General features: G+C 47.6%; 2 protein-coding genes across 3 annotated transcripts; one reads left to right on the plus strand and one right to left on the minus strand.

Moving 5' to 3' along the window:
- Positions 1 to 4,283: 4,283 nt before the first annotated feature.
- LOC310905926 (solute carrier family 25 member 33-like) lies at positions 4,284 to 12,382 on the plus strand. 2 transcript variants are annotated; one of them, XM_083854791.1, is made up of 7 exons: positions 4,284 to 4,362; positions 8,491 to 8,667; positions 9,203 to 9,280; positions 9,590 to 9,690; positions 10,275 to 10,341; positions 10,539 to 10,816; positions 10,918 to 12,382. In XM_083854791.1, exons 1-7 carry the CDS (start codon positions 4,322 to 4,324, stop codon positions 11,115 to 11,117), a joined length of 942 nt encoding a protein of 313 aa, XP_083710917.1. In that variant the 5' UTR covers positions 4,284 to 4,321; the 3' UTR covers positions 11,118 to 12,382. The 2 variants fall into 2 exon arrangements, with proteins under 2 accessions (XP_083710917.1, XP_083710918.1); XM_083854792.1 differs by lacking the exon at positions 8,491 to 8,667 and having other exon boundaries at positions 4,306 to 4,362.
- A 129-nt stretch (positions 12,383 to 12,511) lies between these two features.
- CLSTN3 (calsyntenin 3) lies at positions 12,512 to 27,889 on the minus strand (the record flags this gene model as incomplete). The annotated part of the gene is made up of 18 exons (XM_083854790.1): positions 12,512 to 13,132; positions 13,217 to 13,434; positions 14,809 to 14,944; positions 15,068 to 15,213; positions 15,805 to 15,975; positions 17,059 to 17,285; positions 17,756 to 17,904; positions 18,087 to 18,244; positions 19,024 to 19,080; positions 20,136 to 20,298; positions 20,378 to 20,490; positions 20,764 to 21,024; positions 21,645 to 21,830; positions 22,481 to 22,630; positions 22,926 to 23,134; positions 23,613 to 23,808; positions 25,007 to 25,129; positions 27,805 to 27,889. The coding sequence occupies 18 exons, from the start codon at positions 27,887 to 27,889 to the stop codon at positions 12,962 to 12,964; spliced, it is 2,919 nt and encodes a 972-aa protein (XP_083710916.1). The 3' UTR covers positions 12,512 to 12,961.
- Positions 27,890 to 27,983: the final 94 nt, after the last annotated feature.

Raw genomic sequence — 27,983 nt, forward strand, 5'->3', positions numbered from 1 at the left:
ATAGATAGATAGATATTTTTAACGAGATGTATATGGTATGCATATATATGTGTAGGTATATCCAAGAGATTTATACATGTATGTGCCATACACATCTCGTTGTATTTGTGAATATACATAAATATATATATTCATATATACATATTCAATGAGATGTGTATGGTGCATATGCGTATATATGCGTAGATGAGCGTGTGCTGTATCAGCACACATTTGTCCAGCTGATGCACCGAAATTTTACTGTTTGCTCTGGGATTGCTAAAATATTGCAGCTGGCAGCCACAGGTTGAGGGTGCACACATTTAGCTGAACAGTATGTGATACCTTCAGATAAGCCATAGAAATGTCAACTCCTTCCCAGCCTTGATCCTTCTACATTAGTGGTTCCAAAGGACAAACCACCTGGAAAATCAGAGGTCATTTGTGTGTAGCTTCTAAAGGAATGGTGAAAAGCACCAAGAGGGGGTTGCACGATGTGTGCTGCCTCCCGTGACATTAGAGTGCCAGAAATAAATTGTCTTCAGAATCAAATCCCATCTTCTTCTTTTCAAAGGAATATGCTCCTCTGCAGGGTCCTCTCCAGATTTGTCAGGTTCACTTCATCTGTCCAAAATGTGACATCTGGTGTGGTTTTAGACACAATTCTTTGACAGTAGGTTTTCCTGCCTGCTCTCCTCACAGCTTTGAAATACATGTGACATCTACAGCCAGTTCTGTGCTAGCAAGTAGTACATATGGCTCAACAGGAGCAAGCCTTTAAAGGTATAAGAATTGGGGCTGGAAATACAACATCCACACCAAACATACTTTGGCCTCTGTCTTCCTTTGTCCCGTGGACTGCATACCATTGGTGGTTGACACGCATGAGGTGTGCCCTATGTGCAGCTTAGCAACACCAAAAAGGAATCTCATTTGGAAACTCCTGCAGGACAAACCACAGGCCATGGATTACTGGATGATTCATTTTGAAAGCACACTTCTAGCACCCTGGAAGGTTAAAATAAGACTCACCTGCTATTACCAAATGCTAGTCCAATGCATGCTTAGTGTGATCAAGGGTTAGCAAGAGCACTTGAAGAGAGAGGGGTGGAGGATGCTGTGGGGCAGAATCCCAAGTTACTTTCAAGATGAAGACTTGGGCAATGCTGCTTCTAAGTAAAACCAATAGATTGCACAAAGACATGGAAAAGGGGAGTGTAGGCATTGAGATAAGGCATGAACAGAAATCCAAAAGCCATCACAGACTGAGCAGGGAGAAAGAAATGAAGCAGTTTTGATTTGTAAATATTTGCAGCAAGGTTATGGGGGTATGCCCATGACACCAGCTTGTCCTTCTGGTTCAGGACAGGGATAGGGAAACACTGCTCTATAAAAAAAAGTCCCCACAGCCTTCCTTCTGAAGGTCTGGATGGCCCTTTATCCCTTAAGAGTCCCAAAAGACTTTGATGCAACTGGAAGGACCAGAGGTGGCAGTGGTGGCAGAGCATCCAGGACAACCACAACTATAGCTGTTGGTGTTTAAGTATCCTGCTGAAGCCACAACTATTTCTGCTTGCAGGCAGAAAGCAAAGGGCCTGATCTAAAGTCAACAGGAAAAGAAGCAGAGTCAATGCACCACTGCAAATGAAGTGTAAATAATTTGGCAGCAATAACTAAAATATCAGGGGGCCCCAATATTGGGGAGAGATGAGAAAAGCAAATAGTACAGCTCCTGAAAAGGTTATTCCAGGCTCTGCATCCTTCAGCTGTTCTGAATACCAATACTCTGCTGAAGGTCCTGGGCCTGATGGAAATCAGTGATAAAATGGAGGCCTCTGTCTAACTATTCCCCATCCTGACTTTGTGAAATTCATTATTTCTTTCCAGGTGCAAAACTTAGCACATGCTTTTAATAAATGGTGCTCTACATTTTCAGGCTGTATCTTTCATGGATCAAGATCATTTGTATATAAATTTTCTCTGCCAAATCCTTTGCAACCCCTCTCAAGTTAATGTCTGCAAATTTTAATAGACACATTTCTAGTCCACTGCATAAATTACTGAAAAAAATCCCACTAATAGCACACTGAAAACAGATCTCTGCAGGACTCCTTGATACTCCTTTCCAGATAGACAGCATGGCATCAAAAACTAATCTTAGAATTTTCCAATCAGCATCAGACTCTCCCAACAGTGATTTCAGTAGATCCAGTTTCCCATGTTTCCTAATGTGCTTGTTAGGCTGTCAGATGAAACAGAGTAAAAATCCTACTGAAATCAAAAATTTAACATCTGTTGTTACTTCCTTGACCACAAGGACAAATCTGCCATGAAAGATTGGTTTAAGTTGATCTCTTTTTGTAAATGGAAAATGTGAATTGTCTACATAATATTTACTTGTTCCAGTATCACAGGGGAAGGCAGTAAAATTATGCTGGCTGGCCAATAATTAATCAGATTTTCTTTTTTTAAATGGCCAATATATTTGTCCTTTTCCAGTCTTCTGAACCTCTCAATTGTCTAGCTATCTCAAAGATAATGGCCAGTGGGCCATTCTCCAGTTCTCCAGCCACCACAGGATGGAGTTCATCAGCCATAATTGGCCTGAAAACCTTGACTTTGCCTAAGTGCTTAGAAATCTAGAATGACTTTTTCCCCACTTGCAACTGGTGCTGCTTAAGATACTCACCTAGCCACCACCACAGTGAAGACAAGTGAAAAATGGAGCCTCTGGGTATCTTTGACCAGTTTCCAATTTCACTGACCAGAAAGCCAGTCTTTTTACTGGTCTTCCCCTCATTGCCCAGGTAGTGACAGGCACTGTTGATGAGCTGATGTTCTTTTCCACTGCAAATAAGGTATTCAATTCCTTTTCAAAGTATCTTTGTACTTAATTGGACTTAGTTGTCATGTCTCCCTTCATTCCTTCTCCCCCAGACTAAAGGCTGCAATTTTTTTTCAGTCCTTCTGCTTGAGTGGGCAAGGTAGTTATTCCCCTTTATGGATTCACTTCCCACATTTGTCTCTGTTGTAGCAGCATGGTACCACACCAGGACACTCAGTCCTGTGTCACTCAGTGCTGTGAGTGAAGTCACAGCAGTGCAGAGCTGTTCTGACAGCTTGTTTCTTCTGGCCTTCAGGCTATCCCCCTAAACACATAAACTGATCTGATGGGTGCCTTTGTGGCAACAGCATCATGTTGATGTACATTCCGCTTTTTCCAAGGGGGATGATATTCAGTGCACTCTGCTGTGCTCTGAAACCGTGCATTTGAAAAAAGCAACAGAGGATCTTTTGCCCCTGAATATACCTTGTCTTTCTCACACTGATCCTCCGAACTTCAGAGTCATGGGTCTAATTTATTCACAGGGTTGGGGGGTTTTTCTGTGGAGAGCATTGGCCCGTTTTCACATGAACCCAAACATCCGAAGAAGCATCCCTGGTCCCATTGATTTATTAAAAAACTATGGATATTGATCTAATACCAATATCCAACTATGACGGACAAAGACTCTCTAACAGTTTAAAGTCAGAAAGTGTATGTTTATTACAACGCCGGGCAGTGTGCGGGATCACTCCCAAATACACACACGCAATTCACAGATAATCACAGGGTCTTTTTATGTACAGGAGTATTGAGTACCCAAAACACAAATGCATATTCATAACTCTGGTACATCCCATTCCCCGCTTCGTATGGTAATTAGCAAAAAAATCCATTAAGCATGGGTAGTTTGTTCTTTGAAATGGGTCGGTGGTCTTTTTTATAGGGTGGGGTCCCAAAATGATGAAGAAAGATGGGTCTTCCTCCCTTGACTTTTTAACCTTTAGTGTTAGTGACAGCTGAATCCTGTTTTCCAGGACTGTTTGATTTATGATTGTATTGTATTCACGGGGTCTATTGATTATTCAGGATGCAAAAGCCTAGTTTGACACCTTCCCTGATTTATCAGTTCCTTCCATGATTTATCAGTTCCTTCAGTCTGGCTTCTGTTAGCAAAAGGGAAGTCCTAGCTACATTATCTCAGCACTATCTATTTTGACTAAAGTCTTTAATTCTTCTAAATCAATGCTTCACCATGAGCGAGGACGAGCATCAGGAATGACTCAGCTCTGCTCTGGGACCCATCGCTTTATCAGTTTACCTTGGCTCCCCTACTTGCAAAACAAAGTCGGGTTTGTTTAAGTTTGGGGGTCGGTTTGGAGGCTTGGGGAGGAGTTGCTCGTTCGTTTCTAATGGAAGAGCCAAGGGAGCCGTGTGAGCCACCCCCGGTACCTCTGCTCGGAGCGCCCCGCCCGCCCCTTCCGCTGCCGCTCCTCCTCGGGACACCACGGCCGGGCCATGTCGCAGCCCAGCACGCTGCTCCACCTGCTCGCCGGAGGGTGAGTGTCCCGGGAGTCGGTCGGGGGCAGGATCCGGGCAGTGGGGCAGCGGCAATCCCGCCGGGAGCGGCCGGGGCAGAGCAGCCCCGCTGTCCCCGCCCGCGCCGTCGCCGCTGTGCCGGGTCCGCAGCCCCGCAGCGCACGGGGAATGTCTGGCTGGTTTGGGAAAGCCTCCCCCTGGGACGTGGCGTTTGGAGCTTGCCCAGGATGCGGGGCAAGGGGAGCGGGGCGCTGGAGCGGAGCGCCACGAGGCCTCTGCAGCGGGGCAAGTGCTGGGGCATCCATGTGTTGGGGAGGGCGGCCAGCTCTCTATCAGCGCATGGCTGAGATTCCTCTGCGGCTTCTCTGGCTTTAAATAGTGCGGCTGGTTCTGGTGAGTCAGGTGTTTGGATCCCAGCGGTGCCTCTCTGCATTAGGAGCCTGCCCTTGAGCCAGTACCTTGTCCCGTGGCTTTTCGCTCTTCCTCTCCTTAAAGTCTCAAAACAATGAGCTTCACGTTTATGGTGCCCTAAAGCAGGAGATGATGCTTTGCTGAGTAACTGCAGAAGTCCTCTGTTTAGGCAGCCACCCAATCCCTTCCCAAATCCCACCAACCTGCTGGAATCCATGTGACAGTGAAGCCTGTGATACAGCATGTAAAACACATCATTTACTTGCTTTTAATTAATTTAATTAATTTTAATTTCCAGATTTCTGCAGCTAATGCAGTTCTTGTGCTATGTCAATCTTTGCATATATGTACTTGTCCTCTCTGTTTCCATTTTAATTTTGTATATGTTATTATCTTTTATTAATTTATCCTTTTAACTATATAATCATTGCACCTCAGACTTTCTTAATACATTTTTCTTTCTTAGCTTTCTTCTTAAGCTTTCTTCTTTGTATTTTTCTGTCTGAAAAACTGAGAGTTTGGCTGGTGACAAGAATGTCACTAGTGGGAACTTTGTCAGTCTGTATCTCGTCCTCATCCATTAAGCAGTACTCCTGAATTACAGCTAATGAAAACCCCAGGAATAATAACGTAGATAAGAGATGAATGAGAAATTCCATTTATTGCTGCACTATATTTAATATTACTGATTTATGTAATGGAACAAAACAGGGTCTCATTCATGAAGGAATATTTTTCCACTTTATCTTCCAGTATGAAAACTGGGCACCAGCCAAAGGAACTTGTGAGAGTTTTATTCAGAACTAATGCAAGAACATAGTTCTTCCTATAGTGGGCAGTTAAACTGTAGGACTCCTGGCCACAGGATAGTAGAGGGTAAAGACTTCTTATGTGTCCAGGAAGCATTTTAAAAAGATGAATGAAAATGAATGTGTTGATGGCTACTAAAACCAAGGCAACATTTCTGGCTGAGAAAATCCCTGAACTGAAAATGGTGTGAAGCTGGGAGAGTGTTCTGGAGGTATTTCTCCTGCTGTTCTGTAGGTGACCTTTATTTGTCTGTGTCCTAGGCAGAAACCTGGTTTAACTGCAGGTTTGTCTGATCCAGCATTGCCATTAAATGAAGATCTTCAACCCATCTTAATTTCTGGCTAGCCTAAATAAGAGATAACATGAATTTCCAGTAAACCTTGTCACCTCTGTGCATGTGCTTATACACCTTTTAGATAATTTTAAAAATGTTAACAGTGTCTTTTGTATTTCTCAACTAATCCTCTTTTTCTGTCACCTCAAACTTGTTGGTTTTCCCTTTAAAATGTAAAAGCAAGATGTAGAGGCTAAGTGCCATTTTCTAAGGTAAAGTTACCCGCCTTCTTCAATTAGCACTTTTTTGCCACAGCTTTGCTCTGAGAGTACATGTTGTACTCATTTTCAATCGGTGCTCTTCATCCTATTTTGCAGAAATTGCTTTAGTTCCTGGTCCTAGAGTAATGACACATAATTTTCCATTTCTCCTGAAACTGAAGAATTTTGCAGACCTATGTCTTTCATAGAGTCTAAGCAGCTGAATCATCATGTAATGCACAGTAATACAGCACAGTTGAGATTTCTTCTAGTTCTGAACAACTGATAGTCCTCATTTCCATAGCTTTAATTAATGGGTGTTCTTTTTTGCTCTTTAGTCTTGCCATTGAGGCATATTGGCTCATAGGGGCCCTTCACCTCACACTCTCATTCTGCTGATTAAATGGCCACTATGCTAAGGAGTAACAACTTCTTTAATTGTTATTATTGCTTTCATAATACTTTTTTTATTATCTGTTTGTATCAGTAGCTTCAAGAACTCGACCTTAGGAAAATTTTATATATGCTGGAAGCATTGTTCAAACTCAGATCCTGACCATTGCAGGTGGGGACTTCTTGAAGAAATTAGATATTAGGAGAGCATTACATAAACTTTTGCTTCCTTATGCACTATTAGAGAGAAGAATTATTAGTATACCAAGCAATTGCTTCTCTCAAAGTTTTCCGGATGTATTGTTTGCTCAGCTTTGAGATAAAGAGTTGAAACTGCCCTATTTGGACCTTTTAGACCTTGATCTGTCACCATTGTAGTCAATCTTCTCCTGAACTGTACTTCTGGTCAAAGAAACAACAGGCATGTAAGTCTGGAGCCTGCACTAGACAAATCAATAGAATCTATGGTAAAGAACAGGACTGTTGGACCCCTAAGTGAATATGGTCTGTATGGGAAGAATCAAGGTGGCCTTTGTAAAAGGAGACCCTGCCTCATGCAACTCTGGATTGCTGCACAGGCTGTGTCTGGGTGTCTGTGCTTGATCAGCTTGTTCACGCAGAGAACCTGAGCTGGGGTGTTCACTGCTTTGCTATGTGTTGTCTTCTGAGCTGGAGCCAAATTCGGGAGTCACATTTGCCAGACTCCCACCACTCATCATATACCTCCTGAGGGAAATTGCTGCTGATGGACTGCTCTGCAAGTCATCACCACACCTGCCAGATGTGTACATCTGCCAAGGGCTTGACAAAGCAACATGAGTGTTATAGAATAGCTTAGCTAATTGCTGGCATCATTAGCTGCATAATCTCCTAACTGCCATATCTTCAATTCTTGGATGTCAGTGCAATAGGCATCCAGACCTCTCTCTCTCCATTTTTTTTTCCCTATTCCTGTTGGCAATGATAATGAAGCCCTAGGAGCAAAGGCTATGAGAATACTCTATGAGCTGTATAGACTTTTTCAAAATAATTCTTCAGAACTCTTGTTATTTGCTGTCATACACTGTCATATGTAACTCTGATGATATACCTGACTCTTCCCTGATATCTTGTAGTTCTTTGGTTGGCTTTTCTTCCTTTGGAGCAGAGTGAGCCTTTTATTAAGCCTCCATCTCCTGTGAAACAAAGCAACTTTGGCTGTAGTGGATGTGAATGATCATCCATTTGTCAAAGCTTCTTGCATGGCTTATGTGCAAATTCACCTCGAAATGGTCTTTCAGGTACTGAGTATCCTCTAGAAGAGCAAAGTTATCAGTCAAAGGATTTAGAGGGGCAGAAGCTGAGAGCCAAATGTATCAGTTCTGACTTGTCCCTGGGTGATGAAAAGGGAAAAAGGGTATATGTGTCCTTTCAGCATTCCCACAGTGTGACAAGACCCATTGATGGAGACGGTTCATGGGTTCCAAAATTAGGTTCTGTCCACTGAAGGTTGGGGTCTCTTTCATTGAGCAGGCCAGGCTTGGAGAGAGCCTGACTGTTGGCAGAAAATACAGATCTTGCTTACAGGGCCTTGCAAATGTGCATCTGATGCAATTATGGATTAAAGGCCTGGGCAGGCTGAGAGGTGGGAGAGTTCTGTGCTGCCTCTCTGTGACCTGGTGCAGCTGTGGTGAGGTGTGGGCCATGGTGCCTGGTGACCTCAGCAGAAGGCTTTGCAGTGAGGGTGGGCAGCAGAAATGTTTGCTCTGGGGAACTGCTGAATCCTCATGGACTTGGGACTCTTTGTCTCAAATACTGAGTAAGGTTTCAGAGTGAAGCTGCCAGGTGACGTCCCAAGCTGAGCTGTTACGTTAATCAGTGTCAGAGCAGGAGGTCATAGTGACACAGGCTGGGACACCTAACCTCCTCTCCCAGAGGGGAGAAGTTATAGACAAGTGGGGTCAGAATTATTGCCCTGTTATGACACAGAGGTCATTCTTAAATGTGCTCCTGTGCCCTAGATGCGGTGGCACAGCTGGAGCCATCCTGACCTGTCCCCTGGAAGTGGTGAAGACACGTCTGCAGTCATCCCAGGTGTCACTGAGGCCTCTGTGCCTCCCAGAGATACAGCTGCCAGGGATGAGTGTGAGGCTGATGAATCCCACCCCACCATCTCCTGGAGTGCTCAAGGTGCTGAGGTGAGTCGGACAGGGCAGTGTGCCTGTTAGCATCAGGGACGTGATGGTTTGGCCGTCAGGTGGAGGGTGTGAGGAGAGAGAGAAAGAGAGTTGAGCTGAGGCTCTGGAAGCCACAAGTGCAATAGAAGGTTTGATCAGAGCACAGGTACATCTGCTTCTCACCAGTGATCTGTGCTCTGCAAGGCAGCTTACGGGACTGTGAGAAATTTCTCAGCTAGTGATTTGATCAGACCCAGAGGGATGGCATTATCAAGAATAGGATGCAATGACTAGTGAAAAGTGTCCCTGCCCATGGCAGGGTAGTTGGAACTAGATGATCTTTAAGGTCATTTCCAACCCAAGCAGTTCCATGATTCTATAACTGAAGGAGAGAAAAGTGATTGGAGAGAAAATGAGAGCAGGGCAGAAAAAGGATAACATGGGAGGTGAGGAGAGTGTGCTAAAAGAAATACAGAAGAACAAAGAAGGAGGAGGAACAGGAGAGACCCCAGTTATTAGTTATTCTGCTGATTGCTCTGTTCATTTCCTTCTGTAGGTCCATCCTTGAGAAGGAAGGCAAACGGTCCCTGTTCCGAGGTCTGGGTCCAAACCTTGCTGGGGTTGCTCCTTCCCGGTGAGTACTGCTCCATGACAGTGCCTCATGTTGTACACTTTTTAAGGGACCTGTGTCATAACTGTTGCTCCACTTTCTGAAAGCAGTCTGGGCCTTGTGCTCATGTGCCACAGGACCCCTTCACACAGACATCTTCTAGAGCTTCTGATCATGGTGTTAAGATGATTGCTGTGGGGTGGGTATAAATGGTATCTGACATCACGTTAGACAAAACTGCTGGGAGTAAGAAAAGTTGGAGTGAGACTGCACAGTAATGTCTCTGCTCCTCATAGGGGAGCTGTAACCTCTTACGCATTTTTTTCCAACCAGGGCTATATATTTTGCTGCCTATTCTGCTACTAAGGAGAGGCTTAATACTGTCCTGGTACCAGAGTCCAAGAAAGTACACATATTAGCAGCAGCCTGTGCAGGTGAGTCTTTTCTGTCTCAAAGTCGAGAGGTCCATCTGTCTGGAAATGCCTATGTGTCTCATTCCTTCTCCATTGCTGCTCTGAAGTTTTCTCCCTCCACATGCGGAGAAGTGAGTTCCTTTGGTAACCAAAATGTTTTCTCACTCTTCATTCTTCTTAGGCTCATCTCTTGAAGCCTAGTCTTTACCCCTTCAGCTGCTATCATGAGCTCTGTTCTGCTGTGAGAGGAAGAAGGCAGTGTGTAATTTAGACCACTCACAGAACCATTTCTCTTGTTATATCCCAGTCCTCTAACAAAATCCTCCACTCTTGCAAAATTAGCATGATGTTTCCTTCCTCTTTGTAACACCCGGGCCTGTAGTAGGGTTTTGTTGGCTGCAGAGGAGATAATTAATACTAGACAAAGGCTGGAATAGGGGAGGAGGAGAATCAAATAGTCTGTCCTAAATATCTCTTCTCAAGGTCATTCTCAAATTGCAAATGCCTGCAGCTTGCCAAGCAGAGCTCAGAGAGCTGATAGATCAGCACCTCTTCACGAACTGTCAGCGTGATCCTGGCACTCACAGCTGTCTTCTGCTCCCCAGGCGTTAGCTCAGCCACACTCACCAACCCCATCTGGTTAGTGAAAACCAGGATGCAGCTGGAAGTCAGGTAAGGCAGGCCAGCAGTGCAGAGCCACTCCATGTCACATCAGGATTGGTTTGGGGGGTGGCGGGCAGAGAGAGGTCTGTGATTTCTCATCAGAGCATGGCCAGTCATAGGCTGGGCAAGAGGCTTCTGGCTGTGCTCACAACAGCACTGTAGGTCAGGGTGCAGTATGCTGTCCTAACCCTCTCCCTTCTTTCCAGGGTGAAGGGGGAGATGGCCAGGAACGCTCTGCAGTGTGCCATGCACGTGTACCGCACTGAAGGCCTGCGTGGATTTTACCGTGGGGTCACTGCCTCCTATGCTGGAGTGTCAGAGACCATTATACACTTTGTCATCTATGAAGCACTGAAAAAGGAGCTGAGAAACAGCCAGCATTCCCCATCACTCACACTTCCAGCAAAAAACAATGATTTCTTTGGACTAATGGGTGCTGCTGCTGTCTCCAAAACATGTGCTACGTGCATTGCATATCCACACGGTGAGTGGGTCCACTCTCCTTGCTTCTGTTCCCCGTGAGGGGAGATGCCATGCCCGTAGGATCCATCTGCTAATATCTGGCTTCCCTTCCTGTCTCTCCAGAGGTCATTCGGACCCGGTTGCGGGAGGAAGGGTCGCGGTACCGTTCCTTCACACAGACTCTGCAGCTCGTGGTCCATGAGGAGGGACCCTTGGCTTTATACCGGGGGCTGCTGGCGCACCTGATCCGCCAGATCCCAAATGCAGCCATCATGATGGCTACCTATGAACTCATCGTGCATTTGGCCTCTTCCCCCTTGTAAGCTGTAGCACCTAGCTGAGGCTGCTGTGGAGGTCCAGGGACATCATGGTCCTGACACCTGGTCTTTTGCAGTGCTCTGAGAGGTGGTGCTTTTTGTCGCAGATCGGATCTGGGTCAGGCATTCTCAGGGCACAACGACTATTTTGTGCCAAGCTTTTTGCTCCAATGTGGACAATGTAGGGTTTTTTTGCCTTCTGGAGACTTGAATTATTCCAGTGCTTCAAGATGTCCGGGCACTGGTTTGACAGTGCCTGTGGTAAACTCCCATGATGAAAGGCATGGAACTTAGTGGGAAGAAGACAAAGCAGAAAAGTGTAAGAGTGTCTTAGCCCCAGCTTGTTCACTTCTTTCAGACCCAGTAACAACTGTACGTGGGCACAGTTGGGCATGAAGACAGGCTAGAGCTGAAACATCTGAGAGAACTGTAGCAAACAGAGATCTTGTGCTGCAATCTTTGCCCTCAGAGGGGCTCTTCCACTCTCACCTGCTGTACTGCCTTCTTGCCCCCAAGGATGATTACTCAAGCTTGGCTGCCAACAAATAGCAGAATTTTCCTTTGGGTGCTTAACATGTTGCAGCCATTACCCCAAGATGTGTCAGGCTGCTGACAGCCCCTTTTTGTCTTGCAGGGTCTGAAAAACCAGACCAAGTAGATCCAGGAAAGCAACACAACCTGCTCTAAAGCACTATCCTAACAACTCATCCTACTACTGGGCTCAGAGCCATGCTGTGCTAGTATCTCTTGTGTTTCCATCCCCTCCTTGCTCAGCAGAAAGAGGAAGATGGCTTCTTCCCCCAGAAGGGCTGAGGCTGTTCTACAAGCTGGAACCCCTGGTATAAAAAATACTCTATCATATTGATAAAGCAGATAATGTGAGAAGATGGATGAAGCTAAACACATTTGGCCTGTTTCTGTTGATTCGCTAAGTGTATGGGAAGAGCCTAATTTATTTTGTTTTCCTTTATTCAAGAATTTAGTTTGCTGCATGTGCTAGTTTTGCCTGCAACAGGCTTGAGTGCCTTCTGTTCTTCTGGGGGTCCCTAGCACTAAGTCCTGAGGAAGGCTACATTGTGTTTACAATGTATTTTGCCTCTCAAAAAGGCAGGGGAGAGGGTCACGAGCTATGTGTTTCTGTTATTTCATCACATATGCTAAAAAATGCAACCCTTCCCCGAGATACAGTAGTAATTTCAGTAAATACTCTGGACAAGCTCCAGTTTCACATTAGAGGCTACACTATTTCTTTCCTGGTTGTAGTGAAAAACTGCAGAAGTCCTGAATGTTTTATTTGAAATCCATTTATTTTAAAATCCACTTTGTTTCCTCATCTTTCTTACCTTCATTCATTTAGTATTAGGAGTATTGACAATTTTACAAAGCGACACAAAGCTGCAGTGGTTTGTTGGTTGTTGGTTTTTTTTGTTGTTTTTTTTTTTTGCATGAAACGAGAATAAACTTCAAATGACAACATTGAAAAAATATACAATATATATATATAATATCTGGGGAGGGGTTGTGAGAAACCCCACTCTGAGCCCTGTGGCTGGCTCTGCTTTCCAGATTTCCATTCTTCTCCAACACCTGCATCACAGTTTGAACTGTGCCACCATCATGTGTAAGTGCCCATGGCCACATGTTTCTGGAGAGCCAGATGGGGGGTCAATAATGTGGGGAATGTCCACAATGAGGATGGCAGAAGATGAAGGAACATGGGAGGCAGAAATGATCAGTGAGGGAGGAGCACATGTGTACACGGTGGGGCTGGAAAGAAGTTGAAAGTAAGACACCTCCTCCTTCCTGCCATATGTTTTGGAGGGATCCACTGGGCGGGTGTTTTAAAGCTCCTAGTAGCGGTGAGAGACGTCACTTTTGCCGATGATGTGCCGGTCATTCATGTCACTGCTGTCCGGGGAGTCGGGTGTCTCCGAGTCGGTGCTGTCGTCATCATCCTCCATGCCCTGGCCAGCTCTGCCCTCCACATTCCCTGCTGCCCTCTCCTGACAGCTCTGGTAGGACTGGGGAGGGGAGAGATGGGGTAAGAGGAAGGGTCTGACAACCCGACTGCCCACCCAGCCCCGGCCACAGGGACTGCTCCTCACCTCCATGGGGTTGACGATGATGGTGAGGGCTGAGTCGTCCCAGAACATGTCGCTGTCTTTGCCTCCAGTGCTGGTGTGCCCCGACTCAGCAGCCCCAGAGACCTCCTGCCCCACTCCCCGCCGGTGCAGGGAGTGGATGCGCAGGATGCCAAGGATCACCATAAGTGCCAGGAAACCCACACACACCACGATGATGACAGTGGCAGCACTGGGGACCACTTCAAAGAGAGAAAGTGAGAAGTTGTGTCTAGTGTCTGTCACAGAAACATGCATTTCCAACCCGACATCCAGGAACTGAGATCCCTGTGCAGAGCTCGGGTTTTTAGTCTATGCAGGAACATAGCCTGACTTGTCTGTGCCCCTTGTCTGGGCACAGGCAGTTCCTGTGATGTCAGCCTGGCCTCTAGACTCTGCACATCTTTATCTGCAGAATTCACCAGAATATGTTGGACCGCATACATCTGTATCCTGCTCTTGGGAAGGAGAAGTGCGTGCTGAGGACAGCCTCCAAGGGCTCAAGGATGATTTTCAGAGAGTGTCATTTCTGTGCAAGCAGTAGAGAAAGCAAGGAGCCAAAAGATGCTTTTGTTGCACATGGAGAAGATATGAATTCTATGATGGACTTCTAATTAGTGCTGTGGCAAAAGCCTGGCTTCTCCAGGCTTTTGGAGAAAACCTGAAATTCATCTAAGACCCTTAGCCTAACTCCCATGTGTTTGTTTTAGGCTTGTAGACTGAGCTTTAACTCCCCAGATAACCACCTTCCCTGCAAAATCTGTCTAGGGCCTCCACAAATTTGTTTATGGTTCTGTTCAGCAGGGAGAGCTGGGGAAGGGAGAGGCAAAGGCTGGCACATGCACGGGCTGCCCCTGCAGTGCCAGCTGCAGGACTGGACCAGCTTGAGATTGGCTACTGCAGGAAGTGCAGCAAAAGCTAGCTCAAAGGTGCCTTGTTTGTTCCCCTATGACAGGGGACCAAAATGACTGTAACAAGTTCCAGAGCTTTCACAGCCCAGGAGGAATCTATTAGAGTGTGGTCATGCCTGAGGCACAGGGCTACCAGCACAAATATCTAGTCTAGTTTTGAGGTTTCTCTCTCCTCTGTTACGGGGGCAAGAATTCTTCTCTTGTCTCTGTGGTGCCATCTCCTGTATTTTCCTGCATTGCTGACCACCACCTACTCCCATTTCTTTCTTTAGAGCAGTGGCAGTCTTGACTCACTTTTCTCTCCTGCTGTTGAAGATTCTTTCTGAAATTACTTTACACAAGCCCACATAGCACCTTTGCAAGGTGCATGAATGAAGCCAGCCTACAGTTATTCTTTTTAGACCCTCTGAGGTGTAGATTTCAGTCAGCATCTGCATCAAGAAAATAATATCCCACAAGAGGAGGATTGTTGCAGCATGCTCTGAAATACAATTTGACAAAGACTGCAGTCCTCTGGGTAACAATGAGTGGAACAGGTCAGTATAATGAGAACCTGATAATGGGTGCAGGGAGCCTGAGAGGAATCCTCCACTATAGGTTCTGCCAGATATCAGTAAATCAGCATCCTGCTCTAAAGGAACAATCCCAAAAGATATTGTTACGTACTTGGGTTGCTGTGGGTGCTTGCCAAACTGTGCCCAGACAGCTCTGCAGGTAAATGATGGCCTCGGTGCACAAACTGCTGGGAGCCCAGAATATGGTTAGGATGAGCAGCTCGGTTCATGTTGTGGAGAACATTCACCTGCAGAAAGACCAGAGTGAGGGGACTCAACCCTGTATCCACAGCACATTCGATGCATTCCCATGCACCATGTCCTCCCCATGCATGCAGAAGAATCTCTGTGTGCATGTATCAGTCTTGTACCTCGACAGTAAACTCATTGCTGGAGTAGCGTCCATTCATCTCAGTGCAGGACAGGTGAAACTTCCTTTCATAGAGGGCAGCACCGTGGTTGATGTGGTAGGAGACCTGGCGTAGGATCTCCTCATAAACTGCAATGCTCTCCACCCCTGAGACATGACGAGAAGTGCGGGGTGAGGAAACTCTGGTTCCAAAGTCACCTGGTTTCCTAACCCTGCAGCAACTAGAAGCTACAGAGGGGTCCAAGGCAATGCTGGGTTTGTTAATTTTGGGAAGTGCTCAGAGATGGAGCTGGCTGTGAAGGACCTAATAGAATCCCTGCTTGCATCACTAAAACAAGTGGAAAGGAAGGAAGGCTTGAGAGCAACAGCCTTATTATGTTCTGGAGAGCACAAAGGTGTTGTACCAGTCCACAAGTTGAGGGATATCTTGTCCCTTTTACATCATGCAAAATGCTACTGACACCTGAGAACACCAAACCCCAAGGAGTAAGTCAGAAGGAGTGGTGCAAGCCTGGGCAAGAGCTGACACCATGTCCCAGTACTTTGTGCTGGAGGAAAAAAGCCACCTCCCTAAGGAAATGGTCTGCAACTTCCAAAAGCCAGGAGTTCAAGAAATGATTACATCTCAGAGTCACAAAGTACACCAACACAACCTAAGGTCAGGTGCTTCTCCCAGTGATGCCTGACAGCCGGTGACAGAGGCATAACTAGACAGCGGTGACCGTGGAGAGGACATACCTGTGATGGTCAGGTAGGCAGAGGTGTTAACGAGCTCCAGGCCCCGCTGCTGCAGCAGTGCCCCATCCAGGAGCAGGTACTCCCTCTCTGGGTCCAAGTCATCTCCTACCAGTGAGATCTCGCAGCCATCCAGGTTGTGCACAATCTCATCTGACATTCGTGTGTCCGTCACTGAGATGCAAACAGAAGGAAGATATGGCCAGAAAGCCAGATAGCCATCAGAGAAGGAAGGAGTTACTCAGAGGGGTACCTGCTTACCTAAGAGTGCTCACATCATATGTAATTACTTCTCTACCTAGCACTGACCTTAAGTAAAATCACTGTCAGTCTAATTACTTGTTGCAGGATGGTTCTAATGACATTATCTATGCACATAATAAAGTCACTTTATTTTGGAACAACATACTATTATCAGTCTGGTTCATGATAACACATCTTGGTTGTAACTACTTTGTTATGACAGTGTGCAAATTAGGAACAACACACACATTCCCAGGCCCTGCATGCTTTTGGAAGCTTTTCCCTGTCTCACACTGTTGGTTACCATGGTTGAGATCTTATCTTCTTTAAAATTGAAACCACATTGAATAACTAACTGTTTTCAGCAGGATTGAGAATAGTCTGCTCTTAGGTCAAGGAACTCATCATTGTATGAGGAAAGGCAAAGCTTCTAAACAGAAAAATAGGAGCAAAACATCCCATTACCAGAACAGATATGAAAGAAGTGAATGGACACATAGAACACAGACTGCAGAGAAATAATCTGAGCATGATGGAAAGAAATTGAATAACAGGATCCTGTAGGGTGTGAGGAAACTGACTGGGGAATTTACGGGAATAAGTGAGGCAGGAAGAGAAGGAAGGGAGCAAGAAGCAAGAAAAGAAAGCAGGAGAGAAGGAAGTAGATGAGACTCAGTAAGTGCAGGACTAGAGAGAGTAACAGGCATCCATCCAGCACTGGATTCAATAAAGGAAAATGTAGGTAAAATGTAAAAGGGATTAGGAATGAGCAGCCTGGGAAAGAATTAGGAGAGAGTGAGGCAAAGGAACTGAGTAGATAGAAAAAGTACAGGGAGGAGCAGAAAGGGATAAGAGCCGATTAGCCTACATATTGACAGACAATGTGCCTTGCTTCTAAATTTGTAAACTCTCGCATTCGGGTGTAATTACAGGGGCTCTACTTCCTCCACAGAAGTGCAGCTCTTGTAGGTCCTTCCAGTTTGTCTCTCACACCTTGCCCTGTACTCCACTCACCGGTACCATGCCAGTTCTCATCCTTCTTGGCCTCGACCTGATGAGAAATAGAGCAGGTGATCTGGAGGTTGGGGAACAGGGGAATTCCTTCTGGAGCCTCAAAGTCTGACGCAGGATGAGCAAAGTGGGCATTGCCACTCAGCAGGATCTGGGGGGCATCAGGCTGTAGCACCACAACATAGCCTTCCACATCAGGAATGGAGACACAGGACTCCTCACTGAAACACCTGAATGAGAGCAGTAGAAGACATCAGTTGCCCCAAGCTTCCAACAACAACATTATAAAAAATCACCTCCTGTCCACTACTTCCAGGGAAGGGAATATCCTTTTTCCAGCAATCTTCTTAAAGCTTCCCCACAGACTACTGCACAAGGCAGAGACATGTGGTAGGAGTGACACCACTGGGATCTGGTGACTTGGTCACATCGACAAACACAGAGAAAATTAAAACCAGTCCACATGCATGGAACATTGCGAGTGGAGGCAAAAGTTCTGCATTGGCACTAGGAACCATTACTACAGTATCCATTTGGATATTGGATAATTGATCATTTCTTTTCAGGAAGATTTTACCCATTTCAGGACCATCTTAAAATACTATTATTTTAAAATACAAAGTGAGTCAATGCAACTTTAGTCCAAAGAGAGGCAACTCTCTTGCTGAACTGAGCCAGAGGTGCTGGTCTGCCCACTCACTTGACAGCAGTGGTGAGCCTGAGGGGCCGGACCCCAGGGGTAGCAAAGCGCAGGGAGTTCATGTAAGCCACATGCTGGATTGCGTGGTTGAATGTTTCCACATCATCACCCTCCAAGGTGAGCAGGGACTGAGAGGGGTTCACGTGAACCTAGAGGTGGAAGGAAAGAAAATACTTGTGGTTCCTTGGCAAATGACAGGAATCCAGGCTGAGAGAGACACATAGGAGAAATCTGGGGAGTTGTCTGAGGTGGGGGAGCAGGCAAAGTCCTGGGAAGCAAGGCTGGGGAGGAGAGTGGAGGAGACCCATGCAAGCTGGGCAGATGGGCATACCTTCATCCCTTTGCCCAGACTGTCGAAGTCACTGTAATCAAGCCCCTCACGGCAGGCATACAGGCATTCAATAACCTCACGGCTCTCCAAGCTACCAGGGCGCACAGTGAAGCCAGCCAAGTAACCATGGAAGTAGTGGTGTATCGACAGAGGATCTCCTGAGGGAAACATGGGAGGTGGAGGGTGTGAGAGACATGGCGAGGAAGAGAGCAAAACCACAGAAGCAACAGTGTGAGGGCCATGCAGAGGTAAGGGAGGTAGATACAGAGCGGGGCATGGGGCATGGAAAAGCCCAGACAACAAAAGCAACCATGTGAGGGATATACAGATGTTAAGGGAGGTAGAGAGGGATAGAGGGTTGCACAGGATATGGAAAAGCAAAGACAACAAGAAGACAGGGGATGCTGAAGAAAGGAGATGAAAATCTTTGAATTTCCAGATGAGGGAAAGCAAGAAAAACAGACTAACAAAAAGACAAGGGCAGTGGACAGTGGGTAGCATAGAGAAGTTTCTATCAAACTGCTGAATGCCAGATGGGAACAATTTCTTGTCCCCTTCTCACTCTGCTTCCTGTGAGGGCTTGTAAAAGAAACTGCACATTCCACAGATAGATAGGGATGAGGTGACATCTCCGGATGTCTCTAATGGCTATTGTGTTCTTCAGAGACCAGCTTTAATGATCAGGCATGAGTACTCTTTCTCCACACAAAAAGCATACTCCAACTTCAAAGCAGGCTGCAGTCCTTCCATCAGCCTTTTCATGCTTCACAGGTACCAAGGTATCAAGGACCAATCTGCCAATTAAGGGGTTTCCTCCCAAGGCAGTGGGAGGTGGCAGGACAGGACTGGGGAAGCTGTATGAGGAAGGCACCATGCAAGAAGTGATAGTCATGCACAGTCAAGAGGGGAAGAGACCCATCTTCTTTCTTTTCCCTACCTTGCACAGAATCAGTGGCATTCTCACTTCCTTTGGTTTTCTCTTTGTTTTTTTCCTCTGCAAAAGGAGAGCATCCAGATGAGCAATAAGACATTGGAAGATGGTAGTTAAAGGGTCAGGCAAGTATCTGTACAAGGGCCTGTATTGGCCAGTCCACAAGAACAGTGCCAAACAGTTCACCCTTCAGCCCTAGAGGCAGCACATCACAGATGACAGAGGGCAGAGTTCCTCTCATGAAGAGGATGGTGGGACTGTGGGATGAGTAACAGACTTAAGGAAGAAACTATAGTATTTGCAGTTTTTCAATCCTTTCCCAATGTTATCTATTTTGGGAGTTAGCCATGTTCACAACAAGCTATGTTCTCAACATCCCTTAGAGACTCAGCTCCAGGAGAGGGTCCCAAGCTGATCAGTATTGGTTGTCTGCAAAACACCAATCAAGAGAGCACGGAGCTGTGGGAAGATCTCTGACCTTAGAGAAGCAGCAGTACAGCAAAAGATTTGATCTTGCTAAAAATTTCCAATGGAGTGAAGGCAAGCAGTAGGCAAATTCTTTTAGTTCTGTCCTGCTTCAATCTATTAGGAGAACTGAAGGATCTGAGAAATGCAGGCTTGCATCTCCACAGAACAGGTTTTAATCTAGTAATGGCCTAACTTTATCCCTAACCTGATTTTTGTCTCTCAACCCAATTCCTGTACAGAAGGATTTAAGACTTTTTCATATAGACCCTCAAGACAGAGAAATCCCCATCAACATAACCAGCAGCATAAGTAGTACTGCCTGCTTTCCACTGAAAGGCTTTGATAGAAATGCCAGTGCCTGAATGAGGTACAGAGTTTCAACTCTCCTCTGCCTGAAAGCTGGCTATCCATTGCATATTCTATGGCTGTTGTCCAAGAAGCTGCCAGTGACACTTTTCCCTGAGCTGTTATTACCTTGGTCCACGAGGAAGGAAGGAGCCGCACCATCTTCGGTGCCAAGGAGGCAAGATGGCTGCAGCGTGGTTTGCATCATTTAGTATTGGGTGGTATTTCTTTCACCTCTTCTGGGTCTCCCTCCAGCCCCTTTTTTCCCACATGGGAAGAGCAGGGTTTGGGGAGAGGGCACTCACCAGCCCAGCAGGCCCCGATCATGAGGGAAGGCTCTGGCCGTGGAGGGTGGATGAGGCCGCTGTCGTGGATCAGGGCAGGGTCGTAGGAGACGCCATCCACGTACAGCGTCACCGTGGGGAACTCCAGGTTGAGGGCGTAATGGTGCCACTCATCATCGCACACCTGCGGCAGACAGCAGGGCACGGCATCAGCAAGGGGCAGGAGGAGAAGGGACATGGGGAGGATGCAAACCCTTCCTCACCTGCTCGAGCTTCCAGAGGAATTTCACAGGCCTTGCGCTTTCCAGCAGCGGCCAGTAGAGGAAAGAAATCCGGCAGCCATGCACAGCCAGAGAGTAGTGTGAGTAGCCATCCTCTGCCAGGGACAAGCACAGGGAGTTACGTGTCACGCTCCAGGCAGACCCACTGGCCAGAACCCAGAAGCCCACGCTGCCATGCATGACTGGCACTCAGCAACATGTGCTCAAAGGAGGCTGGAGCACTCCAAGGAAAAGGGACACCTAATAAGGAAGAACCCGTGCCCAAGTCCTGCTTTGGAATATCATAGATTTACCCCTGCAGGGACAATCCCTTCTAAGGAGTTAAGAGGCAGTGGGCAGAAGTGTCACCACCCCAGGGGAAGTCTCACCACTCTGCACTGTGCTGCAGATCACTGTCTCCTCCTCCCGCCTGCCTTTGCTGGGCACCACGGCGTGCTTCATCCACACGGACAGGGTGAAGTGGTCACTCAGCCCATTCGGTCCATTCACCACAGGCACCTGGGCAGCCTGGCTGCCATTGAACCAGTAGATGAGGCTGCTGTCCTGGCTGTAGTGCACTGAGAGCCGTGCCGTCCAGTTTGCTGTGGGGCTAGGCACTGGCAGCAGGTCAATCTCTCCTGAGGCAGCACCTGCCAAGAAAGGAGGGAGTCAAGAATGTTGGCATGGGAAAATAAGGAGCCTGAGAACTGGGGATCAGACAAAGTGGGCACTGGAAGCCTCAGTGTAATGTCTCATTGCACCAGGAGATGAGGGGTTGCCCAAAGGCCTTCTCCTATCTGGAGAAGAATGGTGACTTTTTGTTCAGTGCTGAGGAAAGTCCCACAGACTCTGTATACTGGGACAATGCACAGAAACCTCTGGCTTCCTAGCAAGGAAAGCACAGGGTAGTCCCTTAGAAAACTAGAAAGTTGTGGAAGTGTTCAGTGCCAGGTTGGATGAGATTGAGCAACCTGGCCTAGTGCAAGGTGTTCCTGTCTCTGGCAGGGGCATTGGAACTAGAGGATCTTTAAGGTTCCTTCCAGTTCAAACCATTCCACAATTGCATGACATATGGGTAGGAACACCCATTGCCCCTCAATACAACACACAAGCTTGGTGTCCTCCCACCCCAATGACCACAGCAGACATGAGGAACGTGTCCCCTGGCACCTCTGCTGTGTGAGGCTCAGCTAACACAGGGAACCCCCTCAGAGGGAGGGGCAGGGTGCTGTGTGACAGCCGCCCTCAGCCCAGGAAAGAACCGATTCACCACAGAGTTTGCGCAGGGACTTCTCGGAGTAGTTATCCCGGTCACAGCCCTTGGCCACGTGGTTTGTCTGCAGCTCCACTGTGGCCTGGATGTTCCACAGGGGCTCATCACAGGTCTCCAGGTGAATGGTGGGGAAGAGCGCCAGGCTGCCTGCACCAGGGGTGTACTCAATCCTCTTGTTCCAGCCTAATGGAAAGAAGTGAAGGAGAGGGATTAGGAACTGCCCAGGACATAGGGCCAGAACACCTGGCATACACACAAGTGGCATCTATGGATGAGTCCAAATTTTTGGCCCTTTCCACACTGGAAACACAGCTTTACACAACTGGCATCAATGCATGGAAAGATTTCCTAGAAGCACAGAACCCAAAGTCCCAGTATCTACAGCTAATACTAGTGTGTCATCACTCTGTGGTTGGTCAGCCTCTCTTATCAGGCAGAGCAGGTATTTAGCTGCGTTGACTTCCCCTTAATTCTAATTGACTAAGGTGAACCCGCAGGAACATGACACCACTGGAAAAGCCAAATGTCTTCCAGAAGAGCAGTCACAAAAACAATCTTTGCTGAATACAGCCTGTGAGACTTATCAAACACATGGCAGTTCACAGTAATCCAAGGAATGATTTTCTAGTGTTAGAATTTACCTTTCAGTGGCATTGCAACAGACTTAGACATCTGCTGTGTCCCCTGATGGAGATGGGTTGGTGCCAGAACCGAACCATATATATGGGAACACAAATTGATACGTGTATATACAAACATTTGTGATGAGCAGGACTGAGTAGCAGCTGAGCAAAAGGGAAGAGAAGAGATAAATGTGTTTGGAGGTTTCATACCCTGCCAGCTGGGCTTGCAGGTGGGTTTCACTTGGATTTCCACTTCAGCATCATCAGAAGCCCTCTTCTTTCCACAGTCATAGGCTGTCACTGTGAATTTGTAGACACGATCCGCACTGTACTGCAGCTTCTCCGTGTTCTCAATGTTCCCTGGTTTGCAAAACAAAGAGATCAAGGTAGAGGACAGGCAGTATCCTCAAAGACTTTCCTTCTAAAAATCACTCCTATCTTTGATCAATGACAAAAACAACCAAAAAAGAGTTGAGTCACTCTGCCCAGTGTCACAAGTTATAGCATCCCACAAAATGGATGCTGCTGCTTTCATCACCAGAATAGATCAGCAGTGCTGGAAAATTTATATACCACAGCTCTGCCCAGGGCTGGCAGAGAAGGAGCAGAGCAGGAAAACAAGAGTGATGTGCACACCATGGGTGAGGATTCTTACCATCATTGTCGATGAGGAAGGGAATATTGGGGGTCAGGATCTCGTAGTAGCAGATCTGGCTGTACTGCGGCGAGCAGTCCCCGTCGATGGCCTCCACACGCAGGATGCGGTCATACAGCTTCCCCTCCGTCACTGCCACACGGTACAGCTTCTCCACAAAGACGGGGGCAAACTCATTCACATCGTTTACTCGAACGTGCACTGTGGCCCTGATGCAGAGAGACATCAATACGAACTGATGAGCTGATTAGGAGCCATGTACCACCTGAATTTCAGAGTAAGTCATTCTTTTAAAGTGCGTCACCCTGATTTCCAGCTGCCAAAAGCAAGGACAAGGAAAGACACCTTGATTTCAGTGCAGCAATGTTGTCACACAGGTGCTGGGACAATGGTTTCCAACCACTCACAAAAAGCAAAAGTAATAATAACGCAATCTGGACCTCCTACCTCTATTGCAGCACTGTAAAATACCCCTTTTAGAAACTGCTGTCAAACAGCCCTCACTTCTGTCACTCATGTGACAGTCAGCAAACTTTTCTCTTTGTGTCTTCTTAGCACATTGAGTTACAATATCATGGCTAGGGAAAAAAACTTCTGGCTAAAGGAAGTGTTTCCACAGCACCTTTCCTTTGCATTTTTGCCACAGATCACATTTTGCAGAATGCAGCAATGTCTGCATGAACTTACTTGTGTGATTTTTTGGTATTTGCTCCATCAGGTCCCTCTCCACAGTCATAGGCCTGGATGGTAAATGTGTGCTCCTTATGCGCTTCACAATCCACTGGTTCTTTGGCCCGGATTAGCCCCTCTCCTGTAGCTTTGTCCAGGATCACAGCTTCAAAAGGTACCCCTGACCCATGGATCCTGAAGCCACAGATTTCACCTGGTACACACAAAAACAGAGAGGAAGGGGAGAAAGAAAAGGACTGAGGAGAGCACATTACACCCTTTCCTTTCCTTTCCTTTCCTTTCCTTTCCTTTCCTTTCCTTTCCTTTCCTTTCCTTTCCTTTCCTTTCCTTTCCTTTCCTTTCCTTTCCTTTCCTTTCCTTTCCTTTCCTTTCCTTTCCTTTCCTTTCCTTTCCTTTCCTTTCCTTTCCTTTCCTTTCCTTTCCTTTCCTTTCCTTTCCTTTCCTCTCCTTTCCTCTCCTTTCCTCTCCTTTCCTCTCCTTTCCTCTCCTTTCTCCTTTCTCCTTTCCTTTCCTTTCTCACACTTTTCATTCTCACACTTTTCATTCTCCCTCATTATCCTCCTTCATTTTGAGCAGTTTTTGGTTCTCTAGGAGTTCCTCCTGCTATCCTTTATAGCCATTAATGCTGCAGATTGCCATCTACTGGAGAATATTCCCACGGCAAGGAATCCTGACCAGCTGCACGAAAGATTGAAGGTTACAAGCCTCGAGCTACATTTATTAGTGCTACACAGCCACAGTCCTGGGGGAGCACCTTATTCCTCCTCTGCATTCCTCAGGGAGGCAAAACAGGCCATATATTGCAGATAGCCAGAGCAGGAAGATCCATGATGTCTCATCCACCCACACACACGCAAGATGCGCAGAGTACCGCAGGGAACTGCAGATAGGGTCACCTAAACCCTAAAATTCAGCTCACAGGGACCACATTTACTCTCCCAAAGCTGAGGAAGAATGCATGAGGAAACTCCAGGCATGGCCTAAGCAAGCACTAGGAATACAATCATTGAAAGCCTCGCCTGTTGTTCAGGGGATTTGTGCTCACTGTGAGGGGATGTAGCACTGCCAAGGAAGTGTGCCCTACCAGCTTTCTCCAGGGCTCACAGACACAGCACTGTGCATGTGATCTTTGGAAATAGCAGAACTGCGTCAAAAAGTAGCTGGCTCCACCCTCAGTTCCTCTCCCTAAGGAAACAGCTCACAGCATCCTAAATCAAGCTGTACCCAAATTGCCTCCAGACTTCACTAGGGACCTCCTCCGGAACAAGGTTTGGAGGTGACTGTTTCCTGAAGAGAGGTTGGACCCGCACAGGGATGAATGTCACTGTGTCCCTGCCTCTCCATATGCATGTCCCTGCCCTCCACCCTTGCCAGAGCTGTTCCCCACCTACCTGCATAGCGCAGTGGGGCATCCTTGTCCAGGGCAAACAGCGGCGGGTTGAGCAGCACGGTGTTGTCATTCTCCATGACGATGCCCTGATATTCGGCTTCAATCCATGGTTTGTGCTTGTTTGCTGAGGCAGATTTGGGGTAAAGGATGGAGGACAGGAATGTGTTAGCCACCAACTGCAGATTCAGTAGGAAAAGAGAATAACTTTATCCTCTGGCAAGTAACAACCACCCCTCACCACCTTCTTCTCTAGAAATACAGATGTCTAAAATAGGCTGGGAGAAAAAAGTTGTCTTTATTTAGTTCTACTCATGGGAGACCTCTTCAGAAACAATGTGTTCTTTCTTGTGTCCTCATTACTATCTTATTAGAAATACCTGGAGAGACGTCTGGGTGCCAAGAAAAGCTGGAGCCGTTAAAAAAAAAGTGAACTCAAGAGGCAGAAGTAGCCTCAGCCTGGAGACAGATTCCAAACACTAAACGCTTTAGCTCAATGAAGCCATAATGGAAGGAGCCAGCCTACATCTTCCCTTGGGGAATCCTCAGGGGACAATGCAGCTATTATCACTTCTGCCTAGCACTCTCTAGACTAAGGCCCAGGACCTACACAGGCATGCCCAGGTACACCTTCAGTCAGCCATCCTATGCACTAGGAGTCCCTGGCTCTCTCCTTCGCCACTCCATGGTGAGCACCATATTCCTTTGGCCCCTCCTCGCTAAGCCTGTTGGCTGGAGCCCAGCCAGGTTTGGCATGGAGGCAGCAGCCAGCAGGAGGCTCTGAAAAATGTCACAGGCCCAGAAATAGCAAATTAATCTTTATCACACAGGCTCCGGGGCAGGGAAAAGGGAGAAATAAAGGGGTGAGGGGGAGGGAAGGGGAGGCGATGGGAGGGGAGAGAGAAAAAAAAAAAATCATTACAAATTGCAAACCCCTCCCCCATGCCCACTCCCTGCCAAATGGGCCTCAGAGATTATATTACATGGCCTAGTTACAACCCCCATTCCCAGATAATCCCCCACTCTCCCACCCCCTGGAGACCAAGATTTATTACAACCCAGCAATAGTTTGAGCACAGCATGGCTCAGAGCTGGTGGGGAGTAGGATACAGAGCCATTCCCCTCAAGGGCACTACTTCCAATATGTTAGATCCATCCTCTGCAGCACAGTGTCCTCTGGAAGGCCATACTGGCATGGCCTCATGTGTTGACTCAAAAGGGGCAGCATCCTGTGCAACCAGGCATTTGTGCATTTTGGGGCCAGGGGGTGCTGCCAGGGGTGGCTGGAGGGCCAGCAGGCTGGGTGACAGGTCAGCCAGGGGATGTCCCAGCAGGGCAGAGTGGGCAGATCCAGCCTGGCGTGGCAGCAAAGAGCGTGGGTTGGCACTTCTCCACCACCGTATTGATTGAGATTATAAAGCATTGCGTAGGAAATCCAGAGAAACATCCATCCTGCTCAGTATGCAGGTGGAATCCTCCCTGTGTGCAAGTGCCCACGGCTCCCCCTGCCCCTCCATTGTCCCCACCGGATTCCATTCTGTTCCGGCCCTATCCATGCGCCACACCACCGAGGTGGGGATCCAGAGCTATAAATGCCAAATGTGCCCTGTTGCTGGGGTAACAAGCTGATGGCACAGAGATAAATCCTTTGCTGCATCCACCTGCAACTTGGGAATCACCAATCTGATTTCTCGGGAAATGAGTTGTTGGAGAATAGAAAAACATTTTAGGAATATTTTTAGGATACAGACTCCTACCAGGATACAGACTCCTACCAGCTTCAAGAAAGCTCCCGTCAATCTAATATAATTTGCCAAAGGTGGGTAGATATTTCCGAGTGCAAATTCACAAAGGAGAGGGAGAATCCAGAGCATGAGGGGCCTTTCCTTGCCACCGAGCCCCATGGAAGCAGAGCAGAACAAACAAATGCCCCTGCCAATGTCAGGGTACACACAGCTCTGCGGTGCACCCGCCCTGTCGCCCTGACTCTTCCAAGGCACAGAAGGCACCCTAAGGTGTCACATTCCCCAAGGAGCCCAGAGTCCCTCAAATGTTTACAGATTTTCCCACCCTGTCAGATTACCAGCACACCGACTCCCCTCGGATGGATCTCTCACGCTTGTCTCTACAGGCACAGATCTAGAAACCTACATCTTTCTCCATCACTGTGTGAGCTCAAAGAACATCTGCATTCAGAACGTTACAGCGCTGGGCTGCTTTGGGGACCTTTTGTCTTTATCTCATAAAATACATAAAATCAACCTGCACCGTTAATGCATAACTGCACATAAACAGTTCCTATCGACAGATTGTAGATGGATGACCTAGGACTGGAAGATGGAGCTAGGGAATGTGTTTTATGAACTGCAGGGGTCTGTGGAGAAACAACATATTCTCTCTCAGCACGCTAGGGAAGGGATGGGAATCTAAATCCACCCAGCGATAACTAAACAAAAGCAAGACAAGTGGGTGGGAAAGGGGAAAACGCGAGGGGAGCGCCAGGAGACGAAAGAATGGAGAGAGAGAAAAAAGCTGTGGAAGGATGACAGATGGACAAAGTAGAGAATGGGGATGGGATGGCACGAGGGAGAAGAAGAAAGCCGGAGCCGCCGGGGACCGCGGAGATGCCCCGACAAAACCGTGCCGGGCGAAGGCGGCGGGCAGCGCGGAGCCGCACCGCCACCCGAGGGATGGACGGACGAGCCGCGGCCGCCGCGTCCCTCCGGAGCCCCTCGGCGGGGGCTGCCGGCGGCTCCCAGCGGAGCGCCCGCCGCCGCCCGGGACCGCGCCCGCCGCGCTCACCTTTGTTGGAGGCGCTGCCGGGCAGCGCGGCGCAGAGGCAGAGCAGAGGGAGGAGAACGGCGGCGCGGGGCCGAGGGTCGCCCATCGCGGCGGCGGCGGGTCCCGGCAGGACCCACGCCCTCGCTCCCGCGGCGGCGGCGGCGGCGCGCAGGGACGGCGGCACCTCCGGCAGCCGCTCC

This window comes from Zosterops lateralis (assembly GCF_965231275.1).
Source record: "Zosterops lateralis genome assembly, chromosome: 2".
Lineage (NCBI taxonomy): Eukaryota > Metazoa > Chordata > Aves > Passeriformes > Zosteropidae > Zosterops > Zosterops lateralis.

What these genes read in the sequence shown, in the direction of transcription:
- LOC310905926 (XM_083854791.1), top strand. Translation starts at nt 4,322, where the DNA reads ATGTCGCAGCCCAGCACGCTGCTCCACCTGCTCGCCGGAGG. An exon ending in GGAGTGCTCAAGGTGCTGAG is followed by an intron (nt 8,668 to 9,202) that starts GTGAGTCGGACA and finishes TTCCTTCTGTAG; the next exon opens with GTCCATCCTTGAGAAGGAAG. An exon ending in GCTGGGGTTGCTCCTTCCCG is followed by an intron (nt 9,281 to 9,589) that starts GTGAGTACTGCT and finishes TTTTCCAACCAG; the next exon opens with GGCTATATATTTTGCTGCCT.